We start from the raw sequence: 22,724 nt of genomic DNA, 5'->3' as shown, positions 1-22,724 counted from the left end.
GCAGCAAATATTTTTAATACTAAAGTTGAAAGTAGGCTGGTAACTGATTATGCATCCACAAATCTTAATACTCCTTTTTTTCTTGTTAAGTTCAAGTTGAGCACTATATCTGCTGTCATTCAGTTCTTAGAGAGAGGAATAATTTCATATTTTGTGACTTTGAAGATGCTTTGTTTCGTATAGCCACAAGAAGTGCTTCCATGTCATTATCTGTGGGAAGCATTCTTTAAAAGTCTCTTCTTCTGCTGTTTTTAAGTTGGGGTCTTAGAAATAGTGGACAGTCAGATTTGACAAGATCACTTTCTTTACACACTTGAACAGTTGGCTAACAAAAAGATTACAAAGAGATAATGGCTCTTAGTGTCTCCTAGCACATCACCACTGTGAAATCTTGCCTATCCTTTTGAAGCTGCATGGTATCGTTAGCACCATTATGATGCTTCATATCACATGAGTCTTGCAGATTTGGGTATGTGACATGTCGCAAACATCTCCTCGGAGTATGGATAGTCTTATGACTTAGAGATGAGTTGCTTACTATAATATTATCAGGATCTGTCCAGTACTTGCAGAAATGTGTCCTTTCATTTTCCTTCCATCCAAATTGATGTCATGGACACGGCTGACTTAGACAGCCCAACAGCCTGTAACTGGGGACATGAGAACTCTGCCCCTAGTTCAGAAACCTGCAATTGAAGCATTCATAACAGTATTTTCTACTGTATCTTAGTCATGCCATACTTAATATCAAGATGGCTGGAAACCTTTCATATATAAAATATCTGCTTATTTCAAATGAGGGAGGTTCTCACCAAGAATAGGAAAGGCTGTATAATTTGCATCATTGTGAACTTCTAGGTGTTTTTGTAAGCCTTGTATCTTCCCTTTAAAGCATTTCCCTGCTACCTGTGTTCTACTCACTAGAGATAAAATTAGTCTCATCTCTTCTAGCACAGCTGAGACAAGTTAAAAGTTGCCTCGTCAAATCTCAAGAGACTAAGATGTTTTCATTTGTGAGACACCTGGTGCCAAAGCAGAGCATGAACCTGCTGCTTAGACTCTTGTGCCCACTCTCTGAGTTGTCAGATGCAAGTTTGTTTCTTAGTGTAATTATGATTGTCATCTTCTCAGTGGTGATTACATCTATTGAGTATGAGATATTCAGACCCTTGCAAAACATTTTCTCTCTTCTGTCAAAAGTTGTTTTGTTTTTTTTTCCATAGATCAATAGAAAAGAGAGTACACAAGCAAGGAAGATGCTTCAAAGTACTTGCAAGTTATTACTGATAGATGGTGACTCCCAAAAAAAATCCAACCATCTTCTTATGCAGACTTCAAATTTTGACAGGCTGTGTCAAAGCATATTCAGAGCCTTCAGTAGCATAGATATCATCTCTGATTATGACACATCTCCAAAACAATACTGCAGAGTTCTCAGAGACATTTCCCAAATGACTTTTCCTCCCCACCTTTATCAAGCACTATATCATTATGGAGGCATTAAATCTGATGCAATAGTCCTGCAGTACTGCTAATCCAAAGGATTCTTGAGGTTTAAGTGATAGGATAATTATGGTGCTTGTTCAGATTATGGTTAAAAGTGGTCCTAGAGTACCCATCATTTCTTCTCAGTGGAGGATTTCTGTACTTGGGAGAGAACTGAGATGGTGTTGAGCATGCCTAGCTGTAGTACAAGCTGATTATAAGAGAAGATGGAGTAAATATGCAGCCACTGTAGATACCGCAGGAGAGACATACCCATTCTGAAGTGATATGTTTTATGTGTATATGCTCTGTGAACATTCATATGAGTCATCTACTGTGATGAACTCTTGTTCTTAGGAAATAACTGCTCAGTTTTTGTGAGGTTGCTAAAGAAGTGGATCAGAATGCTATACATATTCTAGCAGAGAGCGAATTAGGAACTTGTTTAGTGCTACCATTTAGTGTTAGTCATGACTCCCATTTAAGACCTCCAAAACAAATCCGAAGTATTTCTTTACCTTTGTGGAGCAGTCTATCAGGTGAGTTTGAGCTGTGTTATAGCAACTCTCTGTGACTGTAGGAGCCTTTCCTGTTACGTGGAGCTGAGGAGATACTTATGTTGGCAGGTGGCACCTAACAGCTGAGATTTTTCAACCAGCAACTTGGTATAGCTCTTCCTGCTAGTTACTAGCCCCTGATCAAGCATAGCAAAATGGTGAACTTGTTGTGTTAGCAATCATGAATGAGTTAAGATTAATTTGCGCAGAGATAGAAACACAGTGTTCCCCACAGATCTGAGGTTCTTATTACCATTCTTACTGCCATGCAATTGGACTGTGAGTCATCTTTTTACATTAGCTTTTGTTATTTCAGTTGCAGTTTGGTATTTTGGGGGTATTTAGGAGAAATTGTGTGACAGTCTCACTTTGGTAGGTAAAAGTTAGAGTGACAGCCATTATGTCACTTGAAGAGGACTATCTGGAGTTCAAGTTGCCCTGCCCAGTTTGCTGATTCCTGGTTGGTGCAACTGGCTTACCAGTGCTAGCAGAGCCTTTGTATACAAGGCATGTTGCAATCCTCCCAAAATATCAGGGTCATCTCAAGACAAATCCCAAGTTGTGGCTGTGCAGCGGCTATGTTCAGCCTCAGGAGCTGAGTAAAGCACTGGGAAGAGAACACAATCTTTTCATTCTTTTCTTTTTTTCCCCTGAAATTTTGTTCAGATCCTGAGCCGTTACCATCCATAACAATCTAAATACTTATTAAAAAGGGAAAGCCAACAGGGAGTTTTGAAGAGTTACCAACAAGGCTAAGTTAATTTCGTAACATCTTAAGGGAAATTGATAAGAACAACTCCAATGCTGATTTATAAATGCACTGTCTTCATTTCAAAGTGATTTGAATAAATCAGGTAAAACAAGCCACGTGCATAAGTACATGCAAGGCTTCAGCGTTTCCTGGGTTTTGTAAACAAGAATTTACTGAAGTGCATTCACAAAGAAGTCCCTTTTACTTACACTTACATAAAATTAGGCAGCATTTTGTTGTTGTTGTTGTTGTTATTTAGCAGCTAACATGTCTGCAAGGGAAGTATATTCAAGAGTAATAGTTTGTGCTTCAGAGGGAGTGTGTGAGAGACTATGGTAATCAATGAAACAATACATTATTTCCCCTGAAAATGGCATGTGTCATTTTTCAGGATGCACTAGTGAAAAGAAAGGACTTGCACTGTTATCTAATTAGTTTGTTGGATATAATCGTGGATGTTATCATTATTCATTCTAAGTGTCTGATCCCTTTTTTAACTTCAGATATCTAGTGCCCATCAGTTCTACTAATTATTCATGAAATACTAAGAATGTCTGATTAAATTTGAAGCATTCCCTTTTACTATATGTAAAACTCAATACATTCTATTTGCATTGTGTATGTAGGAGTATGATATTCCTCTTCTCTGAAGCACCGGGTCTTTCAAAGTTATCTTGTGTCATTCCTTTACCAATGAAACAACCCCACTTCATCACTTTGTTTTCATATAAAACATAACAAGTTGAGGTACTTTCTCTGAAACCTAGGTATGTGGGAGTAAAAAGGGTCAAGAATGGGGAACTATTTCTACTTTCTCTAATACATCTTAGAAAGCTTGCATCTGTGGTATGCTATCAGTAAAAACCATTGCACAGCATTGCCATACATTTGCCAAATGAAATATTCCAAAGGAGCGATCAGAAATATTTATTGCATTGTATATTACTTGTTTGTATACCATTTGCTTGTTATCTTATGCCTTCAGTTTTTATCTGATTCAATAGAATTCCTCCCATTCTTGTGCCCTGTTAGCACTTATAATGGATTGTTTTGTCAATTAGCTGCAGATCATAGCTATTGGTTACTAAAAAGTGCTGTTAATGGACTCTAAATAAACAAAATTCATCCAACTGTTGATACACTATTAGATGAATATAATTCAAAGTCTTAGATTAAAATTTCATTAGTGTAAACAGCGTATTGCTTTCCACTCTCAAATTCTTCATTCATCTCCATAGGCTATTCATTCTGTTGCTTGGCACCACGAAGGGAAACAGTTCATGTGCAGTCACTCTGATGGAAGCCTGACCTTGTGGAACTTGAAAAGTCCTAACAGACCATTCCAGACCACAATCCCACATGGTAATTTCGATAGTAAAAAAGTAAAGAAGTAATACAATATTTTGTTTACTGTTGTTTTTATTTATTGTTGAAAACAAGCATGGACTCTACAAAGTAACAAAAGCAAAATTGTTTTTGATTTTTTGGTTATTGTTTACAAATGACTTTTCTCTAAGCCAGAATTAAGAAAGAACTCATGCGTTTAAAGTGTACTTTTCATTTAATTTTATCTCTCAACAAATCACATCTTTTAGGAAAAAAATTAAGGAGAAGGTGTATCATCAGAGAAATTCAATAATTATTAGCTGAGTGTCATTCTCTTATTTTCAGATGTTCTGAATTGTGATCTGTAATCCTTTACACGTATGTAGCAGTAAAAACTTAAAGCTGTAGTAAATGTAATTAATTTAAACATGCATATTTTAGAGAAGTAGGCTTTGATACTTATCTCTTGTAGCTTTAAAATTCTATCTCTTGCTGATTATGTAGCTGCTTCAAGGTGTATATTTTAGTTTGATAGCTCAGTTAGTTCTGTTATCACGATGTTTTAATACAGTTTTCATTCTCTTTCTTTCCTTAGGAAAAATTCAAAGAGATGGAAAAAAGCCTGAATCTTGTAAACCAATTCTTAAAGTGGAGTACAAAACCTGTAAAAACAGGTATGTTTCATTTTTACATTTGTGAGTTAATACAGTCAGAATCTTTCCTTTTTTCTTTTTTCTTTTTTTTGCAAAGCTATTTAAGATATTAAAGCTGTTAAGACATTACACCTATAACGTAAACTTATTACATAAACTTATGATTATTGTGTTTTTATATTCAATACAGTGAACCATTTGTGATATTTTCCGGTGGGTTGTCATATGATAAGGCTTGTCGAAGACCAAGTCTAACGATTATGCATGGGAAAGCAATTACAGTTCTTGAAATGGATCATCCTATAGTTGATTTTTTAACTCTTTGTGAAACCCCATATCCGAATGGTGAGTTCATTAAGCAAATACAGTTATAGAAAGTATAAATGAACAGAATTTATATATGAATTCATGTCCAGGAAGTTCCAGTCTTACAGTTGTCTCCATCTCAAAAATCCCCTATTGCTGAACGTAACTGAAGATTGCTTGCTTTCTGAACATAGAAAGCAAGTAATCAGTGGGCAATAAGGAATTCATAACTTTCAAGATAAATTTTGAAACATGGGCTAACATGAAGTAGTATTACTCTTAATCAAACATAAGTACTTACACATCTTAAAGTGTTTTGCTATGTATTGTGAGACTGCCAAATGCTGAGGTAAATTCATAGAAAATTCTGGATAGTGAAATTAAGAAAGCTGCAAGTAAAAAAGAAGCTAAATTTGGCTTTTTAAGCCCCTAGTCAGACAAGTAAAGTAAGTCTCTCACAGAATGATAAATTAAATATATCATAAATATATATTAAAAACAATGCTATTTGTTTTAATGTCATGTGATAAAAGTAATTTTCAGTAATCAAAGTTAATTTGCAGTTCTTTCTGTGCTCTGAGTCCAATTTCAGTATTTCATTCTTGCTATGTCTGCAGTACAGCTGCATTATTTGAAGCACTTGTGCTGTCACCAGAGCACCCCTGACATCTTGTTTCTTTAATCTTCCCTCATTAATGTTAAAATGAAGATACAGAGAAGATTTTCTTTGTAATCATCCTTTCATATTGCTTTGGAAACAAGGGCATTGTATATCAAGTGGATTAGACTAGCTGTTCACAGCCTGTTTTTAAAGAATAGTTGTGCATAGAAGAAGCAATAATACTGGGCATCAAGAAATACATTTTCTGAGTAACAACTGGATTCAACAATGCTGCAATATGCACAACCTCCTCACATTCTCTTTCATTACTTCCACTGTTCCATCTTGCTAAAATGCTACATCATGCCTGTAGCAATTGGACAGATCAATACAACGGGAAAGGCATTACAACAAACGTGTGATGACAAAAGGACTGTCACAATAGAGAGGTGCTATAATGGAAGGGAAGAAGATTGCTTGTCTGCATCAGAAGTTTCCAGGCTTACAGGGGAAAGCTCCACCAAGGAGGGATCTCCTATCAGAGCTCTTTTCCCAGTGGCAGTCAGCCCTTAAATGGGGTCTAAGAGAGGTGCAGCCAGGCTCCACCCCTTCCAGTCACACAGCTGAATTGCCTTCACCTGTGCTCCCAGGGCTGACCCAGTCCTTTCCCCAGGTGATAAATCAGTGGTTCAGGCCATGACTCAACAGTTCCCATACAATACCAATACTATTTCTGTATGTTAATCAGCAGTTCTGCCTGGAAGTTATTTCTTTTCTCATTTCCTATTTGTCCCTAATCAAGTGATTTCTAGATTTTAATATACTGCAAGCATTCAGAGAATATAAATGTGACTATAGTGTTTAAAATGCCTAGTGGAAGAATTCGTTGTTTTGTATACTGGATTCCTCTCTTACAGAATTTCAAGAACCCTATGCTGTAGTTGTGCTTTTGGAAAAAGATCTCATTGTTGTTGACCTGACACAAAGCAAGTAAGTAGAATAGAAAATCTTATATGAAGTTATGGTTATTTCTTAACTGTTTAGAATTTTATGATTTTAAAAAAAAAATAAAATCCAAATGATATAATGGAGTGTCATTTTACTACACAAAGTCATTCTGTCTATATGTTTACTTCCACCTTAGAAGCTAGGATCAATCAATCAATAGAAGCTTGCTTTTGAGTTTGGAAGTAAGTCTAAATCTGCTGTCCCTTTGGTATAGCCCTCAAACACAGCATCAAAGTTAAGTGATTCTTGGAGGTTTGCTGAATTACAACCTGAATTTTCATGTTAGAAATTACCCCCAACTAGTGCCTATATGCATGTCTAACTTCACTGGACTCCACAAGGATTACCACTTAAGTATTTACTCGAGTACCTTAGTAAATAATGACACTGATTTATACTGGATCTATGGGATTCTTTCATGATCCATTTGTTGTTTTAAACGACAAATAATACTTTCACATCAAAATCAATGTTCATATATATCATATAGTGCAGGATGTGATTCTTATTTGCTTTGTTCTGTGTCAAAAAGTGCATCCACATTCACATTGGTATAATCAAGAGCAGCATTGTTCTGCAATGATTTGAAACATTTTTAAGTAAATCATATTCTGGCCTCATTTGCTTTCAAGAGTAATTCAGTCATCTCAGCAATATAACATGGATGCAAGTGAAATTAGAGCCACATTTCTTGCATTCTTGAATTGTGAATAACATTGTGTAATCTGCCAGAAATGAGGCCTTCTTTCTTTTCAGATAGTCCATACTGATGAAAGTGGGAAGTAAACTGACATCTACTTCATCTGTTATTGCAGTTGTTCGCTGTAGAATCAATAGTATATCAACACAATGAACAGAACTGTTGAACATAACATCTGCAGTTGAATAGTTAGTTCTTAGGTCATGGTATATACCATATGGATGAATCTGAAGCTTCTAGAAAATATGATTTCTGTATCTCATAAATGAGATTATGAGATGCTGAAAAAAATCACACTAATGAAAAAAACAGATTATTGTCACAGTGCAGGAATTTGTACATTGTTATAACCAGAAGCTTCTATTGGCATTAAAAACAATATGTATGTTTTAAAAAATAATAAAAAATGTACTTTATCAGTAATTATTTTACTTAGATTGTGTTTATACTTTCTAATAATAATGTCTTCTTATATGGCTCAGTGTGTCACCATGCTTCTAATAAATTGTCTTCCTTGACTAGTTTTCCAATCTTTGAAAATCCATATCCTATTGACATTCATGAGTCACCTGTCACCTGCACAGAATATTTTGCCGACTGTCCTCCAGATTTGATCCCTGTACTCTATTCTGTAGGAGCAAAACATAAAAAGCAAGGATACAGCAATAAGGTAAACAAAACTAGTATTTTCAAACAAACAAAACACATGTACTACCTGTGTCTTTGAAATATCTTGCCAAATTCTTTTCGTTTTACTTCTTTAATAACCAGTTTCAAGTTAGTTCAACCTGCAGATTAGGTGCAGTTTTCCTTCTGTGACTTATGTTCTGATATTCATCCCTCAGTAGTATCTACCACCACTAAACCATAAGAATTAAGCCACCATTATGCAGGACTTTATCATTAGGCTGCTGGAATTATGTGAGATCAGAACACCATTAAGGTAAAATTTGAATTTGTCTGAAAATGTTATCCATATCAAAGAAAGAAATAGCCTATAAAATGATTATAATGCAAAGCAGATCTTCAGTGGAATTTGAAGGTTGATAGTATTCTATTAATCAAGGATATTAGTTATTATTTTATTGAGCTACTATAGTCTTAATGGGAGGGTTTTAGAAATAATGCAAGCTGTAGAAATAGGGAATTGAATTACTTTATACATTTCAAGCATTAATCTGGTTCATGTTTTGCTTAGAACTAATGCATCATAATAAATAAGAAAAAATGTTGAGTAAGCAAATAATTGGGCATCAGTTTTCTTCTTACATTGAAATAATTGTTCTCCTTAGAGCTGCCTTGTTTTCCTTGAACTGAAAATCTGGGCCTTATATACATCTTTGTGATCTTAATTCAGCCAAATACTTCAGAAATGTTTTTTCTCTTACTAGAATTTTTCTGCTTATTTGTCCTTAATTTGCACACACAGTTTTCCAAAAATTCAACTTCCTACACAGTCTCTTGTCCTTGTACAGTCTCTTTTGCAACTTGGTTTATTTGTGCATGCACATTATAAATGTGCAGAATATAGATGGCCATTGCCACTCCCTCCTTTCTGTACTCACATGCATCCAGTCTGTGCATTCGTCTCAGAACCAGTTTCCTCCTAGATTTTTCTATCCTCTCATACTCTATACAAATCCTTACTCATTCTGTACCTGTTATCAAGCTTTAGGCACAGACCACCATTTTGCTCAACCAGCATAGACTGAGGAAAAGAGTGAGAATCTTTTCAGTAATAACTAAAAGGCAAGGAAGAGATGATGATTTCATACAATCTGTGAAAGTTGAATTCCCTTATTTCATATCCCATTGCATGATGCTCAGTTTCTCTTTTCCCAATTTTCTGGGCCAGCTTTTTCAGTAGTTTCCATCCTCAGAATGGATTCTCAGTTCTATTCAGCATCTTATAGAAGCTCCAGTGTGAAACAGTAGCAAAAAAGTTTACTACTCCTTCCCCTACTTCCCGTTTTGAGTGTTTGCAGTGTTAGTTATGCCACAACCATTAAAAAAGATAGAACTTGAGTTGTTAAAGTAAATTTAAAATAACAAAGCAACAATACTTAAAAGCCCTAATTGATAAAATGCTAATAAGTTTTAAAAGCCTTGAGTACTACTTGATATTTCCATTTCTTTTTTGAGATGTATTGCTTTTTGGAAGATGTCTGCTCATAAATCTAAAAATTAACCAAGCAAAATTCATCAGGATTGGGTTTGATCTCTATGCTCTTGTTCATTTAGGAGTGGCCTATCAGTGGTGGAGCATGGAATCTTGGAGCTCAGACATATCCTGAAATCATTATTACAGGGTGAGAATGAAACTGAGGATTTGTTCTTTTAAAATGTTAGTGTCTAGAACTTTTAATTCTGGGTTGTCTGTGGGTAAGTGTTGACCCTTGACAGGGCTGTATGTCCTAACCTCTTGTGTTGAGGTATGTAGCTTTTATTTTGGGTGCAAAATCACATCAGAAAATCCCATTTGCTGTAGAAAATAGAACTTTGTGTTCAAGGATGAACTACTGTTAAGAATTACTGATTGAGGCCCCAGTGTTAGATGGCAAGTCTACTTGTGAAATCATCTTGTGAAAGTGGGATCTTTGAAAAGGGGAATTCACTGGAATCCTTTTACTATTTGAAGGCCGTAGCATTAAAAAAGGGAGCCAGCTGTTTTTCTATGCCTGTTGTCCTTCAGCCTTCTGGGGGCTTTGTATCTGGGGATGATTTAGGAAGGCTTTTTAATACCACATCATTAGTGGAGATGTGTTGCACTGGGATTATTTCCTCTTTTAAGTGATGGACGGTCCCATAGAAAAAGGCATAAAAAGACTCAAATTGCAGAAGAAGCCCTAAGAGGAGTGAATGCTTGATGGATTTTCAAGGGGACGCCCTGTAAAACAGGAACTTGTATGATACACTCCTATTTTCCTCTGGTCTCAGACACACTGATAATAGCAGTATGTTTGATAAATGGTTATGATCAATGATAGTTAAAATCTATTCTAAAAAATGCAGTTATGATATGTGCAGTAGTATCGGTAAGGGGAAGAAGAAATTATTCTTCTAAACAGAAGCATCTCCTTTCTACAGTTGTATTTCAAGGATTATTTTCTATTACTAAAAGGAACACAGCTGTTAGGTGCTAAGCAAATTGAACTTGACCTCTGACTTTTCAAAGTAAGATATATGTGGCATTTTTAGAGTTCTTAGGCTTATAGGCTTGATACTTGCACACTGCTAGGCCAGAAGTGCTACATCGTAAACTTGGCATTCATAAATGAATTAATTTTGTGCTGTTGTGATCTTAAAAATCATAGTCAGCTTAGTTCTCTATAGGGGATTTCATCCAATGGTATTCCATCAATCGCACAAATAACAAAATATTTCCTTATGTTTAGTAGATACACCATTATATATTGCCATTAAAGTATAGAGAATTAACACAGAAGCAAAATACAGTTTATTCCACTTCTATTTATTGCTCGGTGAAGCAAAAAAAAATGTTCTATAAATGCATGATGTTTTAACACATTTAATTTATTTTTTTTTAAGCCATGCAGATGGATCAGTAAAGTTTTGGGATGCTTCTGCCAGTAAGTTTTTGAAGTCCGCTTTCATACAATACTGAAAAATCATGCCTTCACACACAAAAGTATATTTACATGTAATACGTGATGTGTTTACATTATGAATACTAATATCTATAATGCTGTAACTAGGTATGGTTGGGTGAAATAAAGCAAATTTTTATTAAATTAGAAAAAAAAAACCATTAATGGAATATTTTAAGCAGAGAAGAGATGAAAGTCCAGGACAGGAATAAAAAATTTCAATCTGACATACCAAAACCTAGGAAGAATGAAGTACTGTTAAATAATCCCATAGGCATAATCCTTTTGTACATATAAAACAGTCAGCTGAAAGAGCACTAGTGATATAACGTAGTCTTTTTGACAGCCAGATAAAAACAAAACATGACAATATAGTAAGATATCTTAGTTAAAGGCCTGCGTCTTTACTTGTCCAGTCTCAAATTCCAGGAATTAATTGGGGAGGACATTTCCATTCATCCTAGCAGAAAAAAGCATCAGAAAATAGTTATTCCATATGTTTTAGTTTTAATTAAATGTTTCAGAGAGCAGCGTATTTTCCTTAAAGAAAATACAGATGGCACTTATTATTAAAAGGTATTTATTAAAAACACGCAGTTGAAAGCTATGGTATTTTGTTCCAGATAACATCTCTGCTTCATAAATAATGCAGCATAGTTAGTTGCCTTGTATTCTCCTCCGTAATACTGGTTTCTCAGGGTAGAACATCTTTTTCATGAGTTGACAGTCTCTTCCAATTTCTTAAAGAAGTAAGCATGGAAGAAACTGTTATCTGAAATGGGAGACATAGAGTTATTTTTGTGTGACCCTAATAAACAGTCTGATAAATTGGTCAGTAATACCTACTGTACTGATAACTAAAGTACCTGCTGATTCCTCATCTCTCTGCATAACTGGCATGATTAATGCTATCACCATTTCTAACCAAATGTGAAGAATGTTTACATGTAATTAATGTAAGTTAAACCTCATGAATTTGTCACATAATTCTGGTTTTGCCAAATACCAAATCACTCATCAGAAAATGAGACTCCAAAGCCTCATTTCATATACATGAAAAAAAAAAAAAAAGTGTGTATTTCTTAGAGTTTCTTTCTAGAGTTTGCATTTTCAAGATATTATGAATACCAAAATAAAGGAATTGCAATGAGGTCAACAAGAGAAAGAGGAAAGGAAATAAATATGGAAAAAACTTCTCATTGGATATCAACATAACCCTCTAACATGTCTATACCTGCTGCAGTAGGAACTGTTCATTGAGGTAAAAGCTTAGATGAGGAGGAACATTCATGGATCTCTTTAACAGTAACACAACTCTCTATACATTTCTGACATCCTTTGTCCTGTTTTTCAGAACACTTGCAGTATTACCAGTGCCATAATTAGCTCTTACTTTTTACAAAGCTTTACTTATTACAAAGCTTTACAAATTCTTAGCTTTTGAAACAGCATTCAAATTTAATTTGAGGATTCCTGTCAAACATATTATCCTGCTCTTATTTGAAGGAACAAAGTACTTGCTTTTAGTCATAATTTAATTGCGTATCTGAAAACATAGATAGTTGGGAGACAGGCAAATACTAAGCCACCAAAGCAGCCTTCCAAGTTTTCCAAGCTTTTGCACTAAATATGTGTCAGTGGTGCCTAATAATTTGTAGAAGTGTAAGGCATGGAATCTTGCCTTGTACTTGTGCCCTATGATTCTGTAATTCTTCCTGTCTTAGTATATGTAGACCCAAGAAGTCTGCTACTAACTCAGAGTGCCAATTTAAATTTGACTCTGGGATCAAGGACATCTTGAGGCCTTTCCACCACTGCAAAACTCAAGAGAATGATATGTTCATTGCAGAAGCACTTGCTGTAATTTGTGAAAATTTAGAATCATAGAATTTCTCAGGTTGGAAAAGACCTTAAAGATTATCAAGTCCAACAATAACCTAACCATACTACCCTAACAACCCTCCACTAAATCATGTCCCTGGGCACACATCCAATCAGTTTTTAAACACACGAAGGGGTGGTGACTCAACCACCACCCTGGGGAGGTGCCATATATATTAAGATTCCTGGAAATACACCTGTACAGCAAACAGGAAATGTAATTTTGATGTGTTTGCCATCTGATTACATAACTAGAGTGCTGCTCTTCAATCTTGTCATTGTTTATTGCCCAGTGTAGCTGGGCAGATCTAGCACAGTTACAGTAATATATGCAACAGCTTTACTTTTATATGTATATACCCACCCTAATAGTTAGTGGGCCTGGCTGACTTTTTCTGATCTTATGCAGTGATTGACTAGTGTGATAAATTAATGTAAAAGTTGCAAGAAAAATAAATAAACACCCAGCATAGAGTAATGTCAGTAATGCAAAACCTGGTTGATTTTAATTCCTGTTACCTCCAAAATTCTCGGTATTGAGATGTACTCTTGACTAAAGCTTCTAGATATTAAGATTTTTATGGGCAGGTGTTAATAAAGATATGCTTATTGGTTAAGCAAATCAGAGCATCTTCCTTTCAGAAAGACTTTGTCTTGCCAGGCCACCAGAATATATTCCACGTTTTTTTCTCTTAACAACCCATACAGCCTTTATAGCAAGACAAAAGAAATCTTTGTTTCATGTGTGATGAAGAAAATAGCAGCATGATCAGAGCCTTTCTCTACCACTTGAGTGTAAGCCTAAATATGAACACACGACTAATATGCACCTTTTACTTTCTGCCTCAGAAGCTAATCAAAAGTATTTCACAGACAGATATCGGTTTTGTAAATATGAAATACATACCGTACTTGTACTGTGTGTGAGCAGAAAATCTGCATTTTATAATACCCATCTTCTTCTCTTCTAGGCCTTCATATAATTCTTTGTTGTACCACCATTGAAAAGAAAATAGGAACTGAAGAATTTTATAACTGATTTGCTTATGGTTAATTAGGTCTTTCTGTTTGTTTTAATATATTCCAGTTACACTGCAGATGTTGTACAAATTAAAAACATCAAAAGTCTTTGAAAAACAAAAGTCAGGGGAAGGAAAAGCAACAGCTGAGATTGTGGAAGAAGACCCTTTTGCTGTTCAAATGATGTACTGGTGTCCTGAAAGCCGAATTTTCTGTGTGGCAGGAGTTTCTGCATATGTGGTTGTTTATAGATTCAGCAAACATGAAGTTAATACTGAAATTGCGGTAAGTCGTTTAGAATTTTACTTGTTTATGAAATAACACCGTTTCTAGATGAAAGTGCCTTCTGTGTCTGTGTACAACTGTATAAACACAGATTTGGGAATATTCCATTTAAAACTTTTTGAATGAAATATTGATTGTACTTAAGCTGATGATAAAAACTGAGTGAGGTTTGGGGATCCAACTCTCTTATTTTTTGCTTTAATAGTAATGTGCTGTAGGATGGTTGTCAGATGTACTTCACTTTTAAGACTTCAATACAGTACATCTCTGACTGATGTACGTTTTTCCCAGATAACATTACTCAATTCATATCTTCAATTTACTTTCATAATATTTGTAATAAAAGGGGACTGAAAATTGTCACTTGCTTTAACAAAATTAAGGCAGGTTTTGTGTGTGGGTTTTTTTTGTTTTTTTTTTTTTTTTTTTTCTGGCTTATATTGACTTTGCTTCCCTCAAAATGGACACCATTTGAAAAGCAAGGTGATTTATGGATAAGTAGTTGATATTTTCTTAAGCATCTTGAGCTTCAATCCTATTCAAATATCCCTTTTTCAGTCTTTGTGTCTTAAGCAGTCACTTCATTTCAGGTAGAATCACACAGTTCATGTTCTTTTAACTGTTCTGCAGTCACCTGGTACTTTTACTCGTCATTCAGAAAGGTAAACTTTAGTTTAAACCTTGCGTTTCTGCACAGTAGCAACAACCATTTCTAACAGAACGGTTCAACAACCCTTTACATGTAAAATATTCTTTTGTTAGTCTAAAATATTCAAGAGCAAACAATTCTTAAGAGAAAGGCAATCTAAATGGGTCTGGAGAATCTCCCTTACAAGGAAAGGCTGAGAGACCTGGGTTAATTCAGCCTAGAGAAGAGAAGACAGAGAAGGAACCTGATCAGTGTTTATAAATACCCAAAGTGCAGGAAGCAATTGGATGTGGCCAGACTTTTTTCAGTGGTGTGTAGCTGATAGGACAAGGACCAAAGGCCAAAGACTGGATCATAGGAAGTTCTACACAAATATGTGAAAGAACTTATTTACAGTGAGGGTATTTTAATGTTCTTTAGAAAGGCTGTAGTTGTAGCCTGACAAAAACATCTGTGTCACTTTTGGCCTGTAAATCATGTGCCAGTTGGTAAGGACACTCATTGCCTATACCCATTCTGTTCTTTTCCTGTCATTTTTTCCTCCTGAAGAGCAACTTTCAAGCTGAGTGTATCCTTTCAGGAATACTTTAAAACTAATGAATATTAATCTCACCAAGTTGGCCAGCGTATGCATAGCATTGCTTAAAACATGACATGTCAATGTTAATACTTTATTCCAAATAATGCACTTTTATCTTTTATTAGCTAACATTCATTTTGTGTAATTTTCATGTGTTTTAGTTTTTCAGCTTAGTTGCAACAGACCTGGTATGTTCTGAAGTGTAATATTGTGAGCAATTTCACAGTTCCTCAGATTTTGTCCACAGTTAAGAGACATTTATATGCTAAATTGTTCTGTAAATAGTTGTTTTACTATTATTTAATATTTTCAGAGGAGTAAGTGAATTCCTCTGGGTTCTGTGCATCTCCAAGATGAGCCTCATCTCTTGTTTTCAGCATTTTTGTTGTAAACATTGAAGTCTTCATTCCTAAATGGTACTAAATGGTACTTTTTTATTAAGAAAAAGTATAGGAGCATTTGTTGGAATATGTACCTGACTACTTCACATTCAGTAGCTTTTTTCTATATTGAAAAAGAGCTGGACAGTCTCAGAACATATGTAGATTGCTCCAAAATAATGTCTTTTATTTATGTGGAAACTACAACAGATACAAAGAGCACAATAACACTAATTGATAGAGCAAATTCTCAGCTGCAGAACATTCTTTTTCAGTGTAGTCATTACCAATATCTATGCATTTTCATCAGACAAGAACAAAAGCCTGTATGCCACGCTTATAATAATCTGCACCAGTGGAGGGGTCCCACTGTTTCACAGCTGCTACAACAGCATTGTTGCTAGTCCAATCCATCTTTCATCAGCCCAAACAGAAGGAAGTCAGAAGACACCAAATCTGGTCTACGCAGTTGGTGCCATAGGATAGTCCAGCTAAAACTGGCAATGTGCTCCACAGTCTTCAAACTGGCATGGGACCTGGTATTATTGTGTTGCAAAAGAAGAGGGTTCTTCTTCTCTGGCCTGACTCTGGAAGTTTGAGCCTTCAGCTTAATCAGTGTCACGATGTGGGAGGTCAGAGCTGATGGTTTGGATGTGTTCCCCTTTCCTATCCCAGAAGACAGTGCATATCTCTTTACTTATTGAGGGCTGCAGGGGAATTCTCATGTTCTCACTGTATGGAGTGCCATTTTGACTCCAGTTTGTAGTGGTGACACTATGCCTCATCACCAGTGACAGTGCAATCCAAGAAACTCTCACTTGCAGCCTCCTATTGGTATAGTAGGTCCTGACAAACTGGAATATAGCGTTCATTCTGTTACTGTGTGAACATTCATGGGACCCAGTTGGCACAAACTTTGCAATATTCCAACACTGCCACTATCATTTCCAATGTGTTAAAGCCAATATTCCACTTAGTAAACAGTCTCCTAGGTAGTAATCTGACAGTTCATGTAGCTGAGCTGACTGAGATGGTCTTAATTTTGTGGTGTGACAGCAGGGCATGGCTTGTCTTTCATGCTGCTGTCACCATGGCTGAAACTCACCACCCAGTTAATGCTTCCATCTTTATTCTAGTGAAGATGATGTCTCAGTGAGAGACCATTGACTGAGGAGTTTGCAAGGTCTACATTTTCAATTGTGTATGACCACTTCAAGAAACCAACACTGATATTACGGTCCAGCTAGCATTCCCAAGACATAATCTCTTTGAGGGAATTACCTTGTTTCTTATTATTTTCAACACAAAGTTCTCCTTGGATAATTCATGAAGTAAAAAGAATTGTCCAGTATTTATCATGATATTCTGAGATGATCACTTATAGAGATTTGAACTCCCTGTACAGTTTCCCATTTGTTTTAGAATTCCTTCAATTAAGGTTTTCTGAATTAGTGGAAAGAGTGGAAGCATGGCTGAACTTCGTTGGTCTCCTTTTCCAGTCTGAGGAGATCCAGAAGGAAAGTGAAAGATAAGTGGTTTAGATGCAATTCTAGAATCTGCCAAACTCATGTTTAAAGAACATGGAACTCTGTGCTCCTGACCCAACATGAGGACAGATGGAGTTCATGGATCAGTACTACTCACTTTGTTAAACTTCTGCATGCTGGCTTAAAGTTGTCTTTTAGAGATAGTTTTGTAGTTGCAATAGAGAGGAAGCTGATGGTGATTCTTTTAATCAGTTGGCTTAGGAACACAGTAGTGAAAAATAAGAAAATTTTCATGACATCGACTCTGAATGATACTTTCTTATGCTAAAATGTTGTTTACTTGAAAGTGAGTAATTAATACCTCTTTTCATACTAAATTCTGGAAAACTGTATTCTTTCACTTATGATAAAATGGTTGGAACAAAGTCAGTACTGGAAGAATATATTTAATTATTTCTCCATAAGTGTAGGGTAAATGACAAGTTCCTATGCAATTCTACTGCTAGGCTGTATTAAAAAAACAAACAAACAAACAAAACTGTATTCTTTAATTGTAGGTGATTATGATATATTTGGTTTTTTTCAATCTTCGGGGGGAAAAACGACCACAAAACTTCCGATTTTTATTTAAAAGTAATACAGTTTTTCAGCTGCTTTCTTATTAAATTGTGACAGCTTTTTATTTATTTAAGTCACTAGAGGTACGACTTCAGTATGAAGTAGAAGATATCATTACTCCTGAACCAGAAATAATTCCTCAATTTCCAGATGCCTCCTCCCAGCTTCCTTCTTTAAAGAGCCTTTCAGGTAGTACCAACACTGTAGCATGCGAAGGAATGATGAAGGACAGTATCCCGTGTCTTAGGTGAGTCAGCCATTGTTCAAAGCTTTATCTTTCTGGGGCAAGCAGTCTTATCAGGAGTTCTAATGATCTATCAACTATCAAGAAAAGAATGTTGATTACATTATGTGACACAACTAAAAGGAACCAGAATAAGGAACAAACAAAAGAATTAAGGCAATGTAATTATCAAGGAATTTAATAGGCTGAAAGTAAGCTATGGTGAAGATAAACTGTTGCAGTGAAGGTTTAACTAATTTTCCGGTATGATCTATGAGTAATTCTTCATCTCGCATCCAGTTTTTAATGGAACACAGAATAGGTCACTTTTTTTTTTTTTTTTTTTTTTTTTAAACTTCACAAAAATACTTAAAGCTCCTTGATTAATAAGTATACCACTAAAATAATCATCTATGAAAGAAGTATATGCATCTTATTACACATAGGGAAAGGAAACCATGTTCATGCTCAGAAGAGAACCTTAAAAGTTTAGTACACACTGCTACTGTTTGGAGTCAATTAATATATTCTTATGCAGATAAATTATAGGTTTTAAAGAGTTTCAGAACAGAATTCCGTACAAAACTCCATAAATCATAATTTCTAAAGAATTATAGTGCACAGCTGATAAAGATTGCTCTCATTTAGTGAATTAATTATTAATTCAGTTTAATTATTGTTAAATATTTTAAATGTCTCAATTACTTCAAATGCAGTTTAAATGAACACTGTATGATTTGCAGATATTTTCATCAGTTCTGCTCCTGAAAATAGCATTAATGTTTAAAAGCAACATTGTGGCATTGTCCATGCATAATTGACAATAGTTTTTGTTTTTCTGTATGTCTGTCTTCCTCATTCAGTTAGCAACTGAATCTCAGACATATGTTTAATCATTAATGTGAACCATTAAAATCGATAGAAGAGGCAGAGATAAGTTATTTAGGAAATCCCAGTGGGAAACTGTTTTGTGCCATTGAAATCAGTAAGAATATAATCGATTGTTTCAGTGAATTCCTTAAGGGATACTTATTAGATTTAAGGAAAGGAAGGCTTGTTGAAAATCTTATGTTCTAAACATAATTCATATTATGAGATGAAAGTGGAGTCATAGAATCACCAAGGTTGGAAAAGACCTCTAAGATCATCCAATCCAGCTGTCCACCTATCACCAATGTTTCCCACACAACCATGTCCCTCAGTACAACATCTAAATATTTTTTGAATGCCTCCAGTGTTGATGACTCCACCACCTCCCTGGGCAGCCCATTCCAGCACCTGACTGCTCTCAGAGAAGTATTCCCTAACGTCCAGCCTATGTGAGGTGAGACTGGGGCTGCTCCATGCCAGACACAGCCAGTTCCAACAACCTCACTGCACTCACTCACTACAGTAAAAACTTGTGGGTCTTTTTTTTTTCCAGTCTAATCTACCACCATGTCAGGTGTGTGGACCAGGAATGCTTGGAAAGCTTGCCGGGTCCTGTCATGGTCGTTTTCAGAAGATACTCTGCATAACCAGTCAGCAAAGATCTCACCTCTACAATCCCAATATTGCTTAGGTTATTTACAGCAGAGCTATATGTAGAGAAGCACATACAGCAGAAATAATTATTTGCCAATAACTGCAGTTTTTCTGTCTGCATTGTCTCTGTGTATATTGACTAGCTACACTCCTTACTCTTTTAATACTTAGTGTTTCTTTTTATCACGTAGATATAAGATTATATGTGATAGCCTACCCTATAATTAATAAGATGTGTAATATATACACTCTCAGTATTTATAGTTAATGCATCTCAAAGAATTGCTGTTCTTGCATAGTATCTTCTATCAGTGTATCATCAAGTAAATTCTACCAGTCAAGAACATAAATAGGCTTACAAAAGTATTCAGTTTACATCTTTGCTGTGTGCTGTGCAAGTCACTGAAATTGTCATAATAGAATATGAAAGGGTGTCAATATTTATATCAGATTTTATGTAGGAAGCAGTTGTTCAAAAGGACTAGGTCATGTAAGAGGTAATTATACTCCTAAGAAGAAAATAATAATTGTTTGCACTAGACAGATAAATAGAATTGTCAAATACAGAAGTTTTGGATACACAATAATGACAATAGTTCCAACAACACAGAAATGTTATATTGAAGATTTTTCAGAAGAAAACACTCAGGTTTTCCATTAGGTATTGGAACAGGCTGCCCAGGGAGGTGATGGAGTCACTGTCTCTGGAGATTTTCAAGAACTGTGTAGGTGTGACACTGAGGGACATGGCTTAGTGGGCATGAGTGATGGGTTGATGATTGAACTCCATTATATTAGTTGTCTTTTCCACTCTTAATTATTCTGTGATTCTTTGGTATAGTACAAGAAAATACTTGGGAAAAAGAGAACAAAAGCAAAATTGTTAAGCAAAAATTGTTTTTATTAACCTCAATTGTTAACCTCACCTACATCTTCTCCAGAGTTAATCATTTAGGGAATGTTGAAATTTTCAGATTTATTTCTAAAGCAGAAATTTAGGTCAAAGCCTGGAATTCTTCTAAATTATCCATGTTCTGACTGGAAAGCCTAGTCTCTATGTGCGGGTATATGCACAATATGCTGCAATTGTGCATAGTGCTGTGGTCTTAGTAATGGATTCTGTTCCATTAATATTTTCTCAGGGAGACATTTGTTTTTCATGGCTCAGTCTGTTTGTTTGTTTTTATTTTGCATCTCTTCATAGTGTTAAGACTCGACCTGTGCGAATGCCTCCTGGATACCAAGCAGATCTTGTTATTCAGTTGGTGTGGGTGGATGGTGAGCCTCCACAACAGATTACCAGTCTGGCTGTAAACTCTGCTTATGGACTGTAAGTAACTCAAAATTAAGGTACATTGATTTATTGTTTGTTGCACTAAATCTTGTACTTCCCAGCTAAATTTTGAAGTTCCTTAAAGTTATTTGAAGTAAGAGTAAAAATAATCAGAAGATGCTGTAATCCTGACCATTGGGTAAAAATTATTTGAGTTTATGTGATGAGTGTAATACGAAATGTTAAACTGTAATTTTTGCTATTATTTTTATACTATTCCTGTTAATGGACTTGAATTGCTTTGCGTCATTCCGTCCATTCTTTCAAGTTAAGTCCAGTTACCTTTCAAATTTGAAATTTTAGAAGTTATTGTGAAAGAATCACTGAAGTACATTTTGTAAAAAAAGGTGATTGTGTATTAAATGTCATTATAGCCTATTTTTATTGGAAGTTGTCTTGTAAGAACAGCTTTTTTTATGTGAGTGCTAATCTCTGTTTGCAAGAGCAGCAGAGACCTGAAATTGAAATGTGAACAAAGAACCTCCCAATACTAAATTCTGTATGGAACTGCAGGTGAGCATATCTGTATAGAGCTCTTCTTCGAGCTCTATTTAATTGCAGTTTTTAATGTATTTTCTTATTGAGGATTGCCCAGATACATTGATCAGATTGGCTCTGCTGAAGGGATAAAATACATGAGCCTTAATGAGCGTTAGGTGTCTGACTCCCACCAATATTCTGCAAGTCAGCTGACAATTCAGAGACTTCAGAAATCTTACACAGAGTAAAAATTCATACGTATGTCTGTATATATTTGTGCAAAGATGTTGTGTTTGAAGTTTGTTTTGTGAATTCTTTGGCCTAGGCTTCCAAACTGTTTTCATTTATTAACTCCATAACCTTTTGGTCTACTGTTCCAGGGTTCATGCGTTACTTGTGTAAATTGTAGTCCTGCACAGAAGGTTAAAAGCAGTAGTCTGCTTTCTGGAATGTCAGTTACCATGTTTCAGGACACAGTTTTATCAATCTAGGATTACAGATCTGTAATTACAGAAAGTAAGCTTTGAGTCATTTCTAAAGAAAATCTTGCTGCAGAATTCATAATACTAAATAATAATTATTTTTTTTTTTGCACCACTTAACTATATATTACTCATATCTCTGAGGAACTTTTTCTTTTTCTCAGAGTGGCATTTGGAAACTGCAATGGCTTGGCTGTTGTGGACTTCATGCAAAAGACCGTACTACTGAGCATGGGAACCCTCGAATTGTATGGATCAAGTGATCCATACCAGCGCCAGCCCCGTTCACCTCGCAAAAGCAAACAGTTTGCTGCAGGTAGGAATTAAAATATTGTGGTTATGAGCTTGACATTCTTTGACTTTTTTTTGCCTGTGGCTTTTTATAGTGCTTTTGACGTGCATGACTATCTGCCAGCCAATGGACAGAAGAAACCTGATGCGCTTTAAGTACTGATACTTTTTCTCAGAAGCAAAAAGTTTCAGGAAGTTTATTATTTTGGGATGGAAGTCAGCAAGTAATTCCCTTCTCTGAGTCTCTAAAGATCACAAGTGGAGAAGTAAACTGCTTCTCTGGCAGTCTCTTGAAGTGCAGTCTTTGACTGTAGTCTTCGTCTGCTATTTTCTTCCTGTTTTCAGTAAATTCCCTACAATATGCAAGACTTGAGTGTAAAGTTAATTGTACTTTCTGCTAAGTGTTATTTGTTGTTAATTGAAAAGGTAGTCGTGATTGGGAAATAACATAATAACTGGGTACGTGCTATGTTGATAGCAAAACTAGCTCCAATCA

The 22,724-nt window shown here is 35.5% G+C and overlaps 1 protein-coding gene across 10 annotated transcripts in view; it reads left to right on the top strand.

Annotated features, from left to right (window-relative positions):
- The window catches only part of STXBP5L (syntaxin binding protein 5L), a 170,718-nt gene that overhangs the window by 95,738 nt on the left and 52,256 nt on the right, over positions 1-22,724 (top strand). For all 10 annotated transcript variants that reach the window (XM_072357264.1, XM_072357295.1, XM_072357278.1 and 7 more), the window contains exons 8-18: positions 4,032-4,155; positions 4,715-4,793; positions 4,963-5,117; positions 6,597-6,669; positions 7,910-8,057; positions 9,629-9,696; positions 10,937-10,977; positions 13,964-14,181; positions 17,970-18,142; positions 20,847-20,972; positions 22,102-22,253. In XM_072357264.1, the coding sequence (XP_072213365.1) occupies positions 4,032-4,155; positions 4,715-4,793; positions 4,963-5,117; positions 6,597-6,669; positions 7,910-8,057; positions 9,629-9,696; positions 10,937-10,977; positions 13,964-14,181; positions 17,970-18,142; positions 20,847-20,972; positions 22,102-22,253 (1,357 nt within the window). The remainder of the gene's footprint in view (positions 1-4,031; positions 4,156-4,714; positions 4,794-4,962; positions 5,118-6,596; positions 6,670-7,909; positions 8,058-9,628; positions 9,697-10,936; positions 10,978-13,963; positions 14,182-17,969; positions 18,143-20,846; positions 20,973-22,101; positions 22,254-22,724) is intronic.

The sequence above is a fragment of the Excalfactoria chinensis genome, chromosome 1 (assembly GCF_039878825.1).
Source record: "Excalfactoria chinensis isolate bCotChi1 chromosome 1, bCotChi1.hap2, whole genome shotgun sequence".
Lineage (NCBI taxonomy): Eukaryota > Metazoa > Chordata > Aves > Galliformes > Phasianidae > Excalfactoria > Excalfactoria chinensis.
The sequence above is the reverse complement of the archived record's forward strand: the minus strand, read 5'-3'. Positions and strand labels throughout refer to the sequence as shown.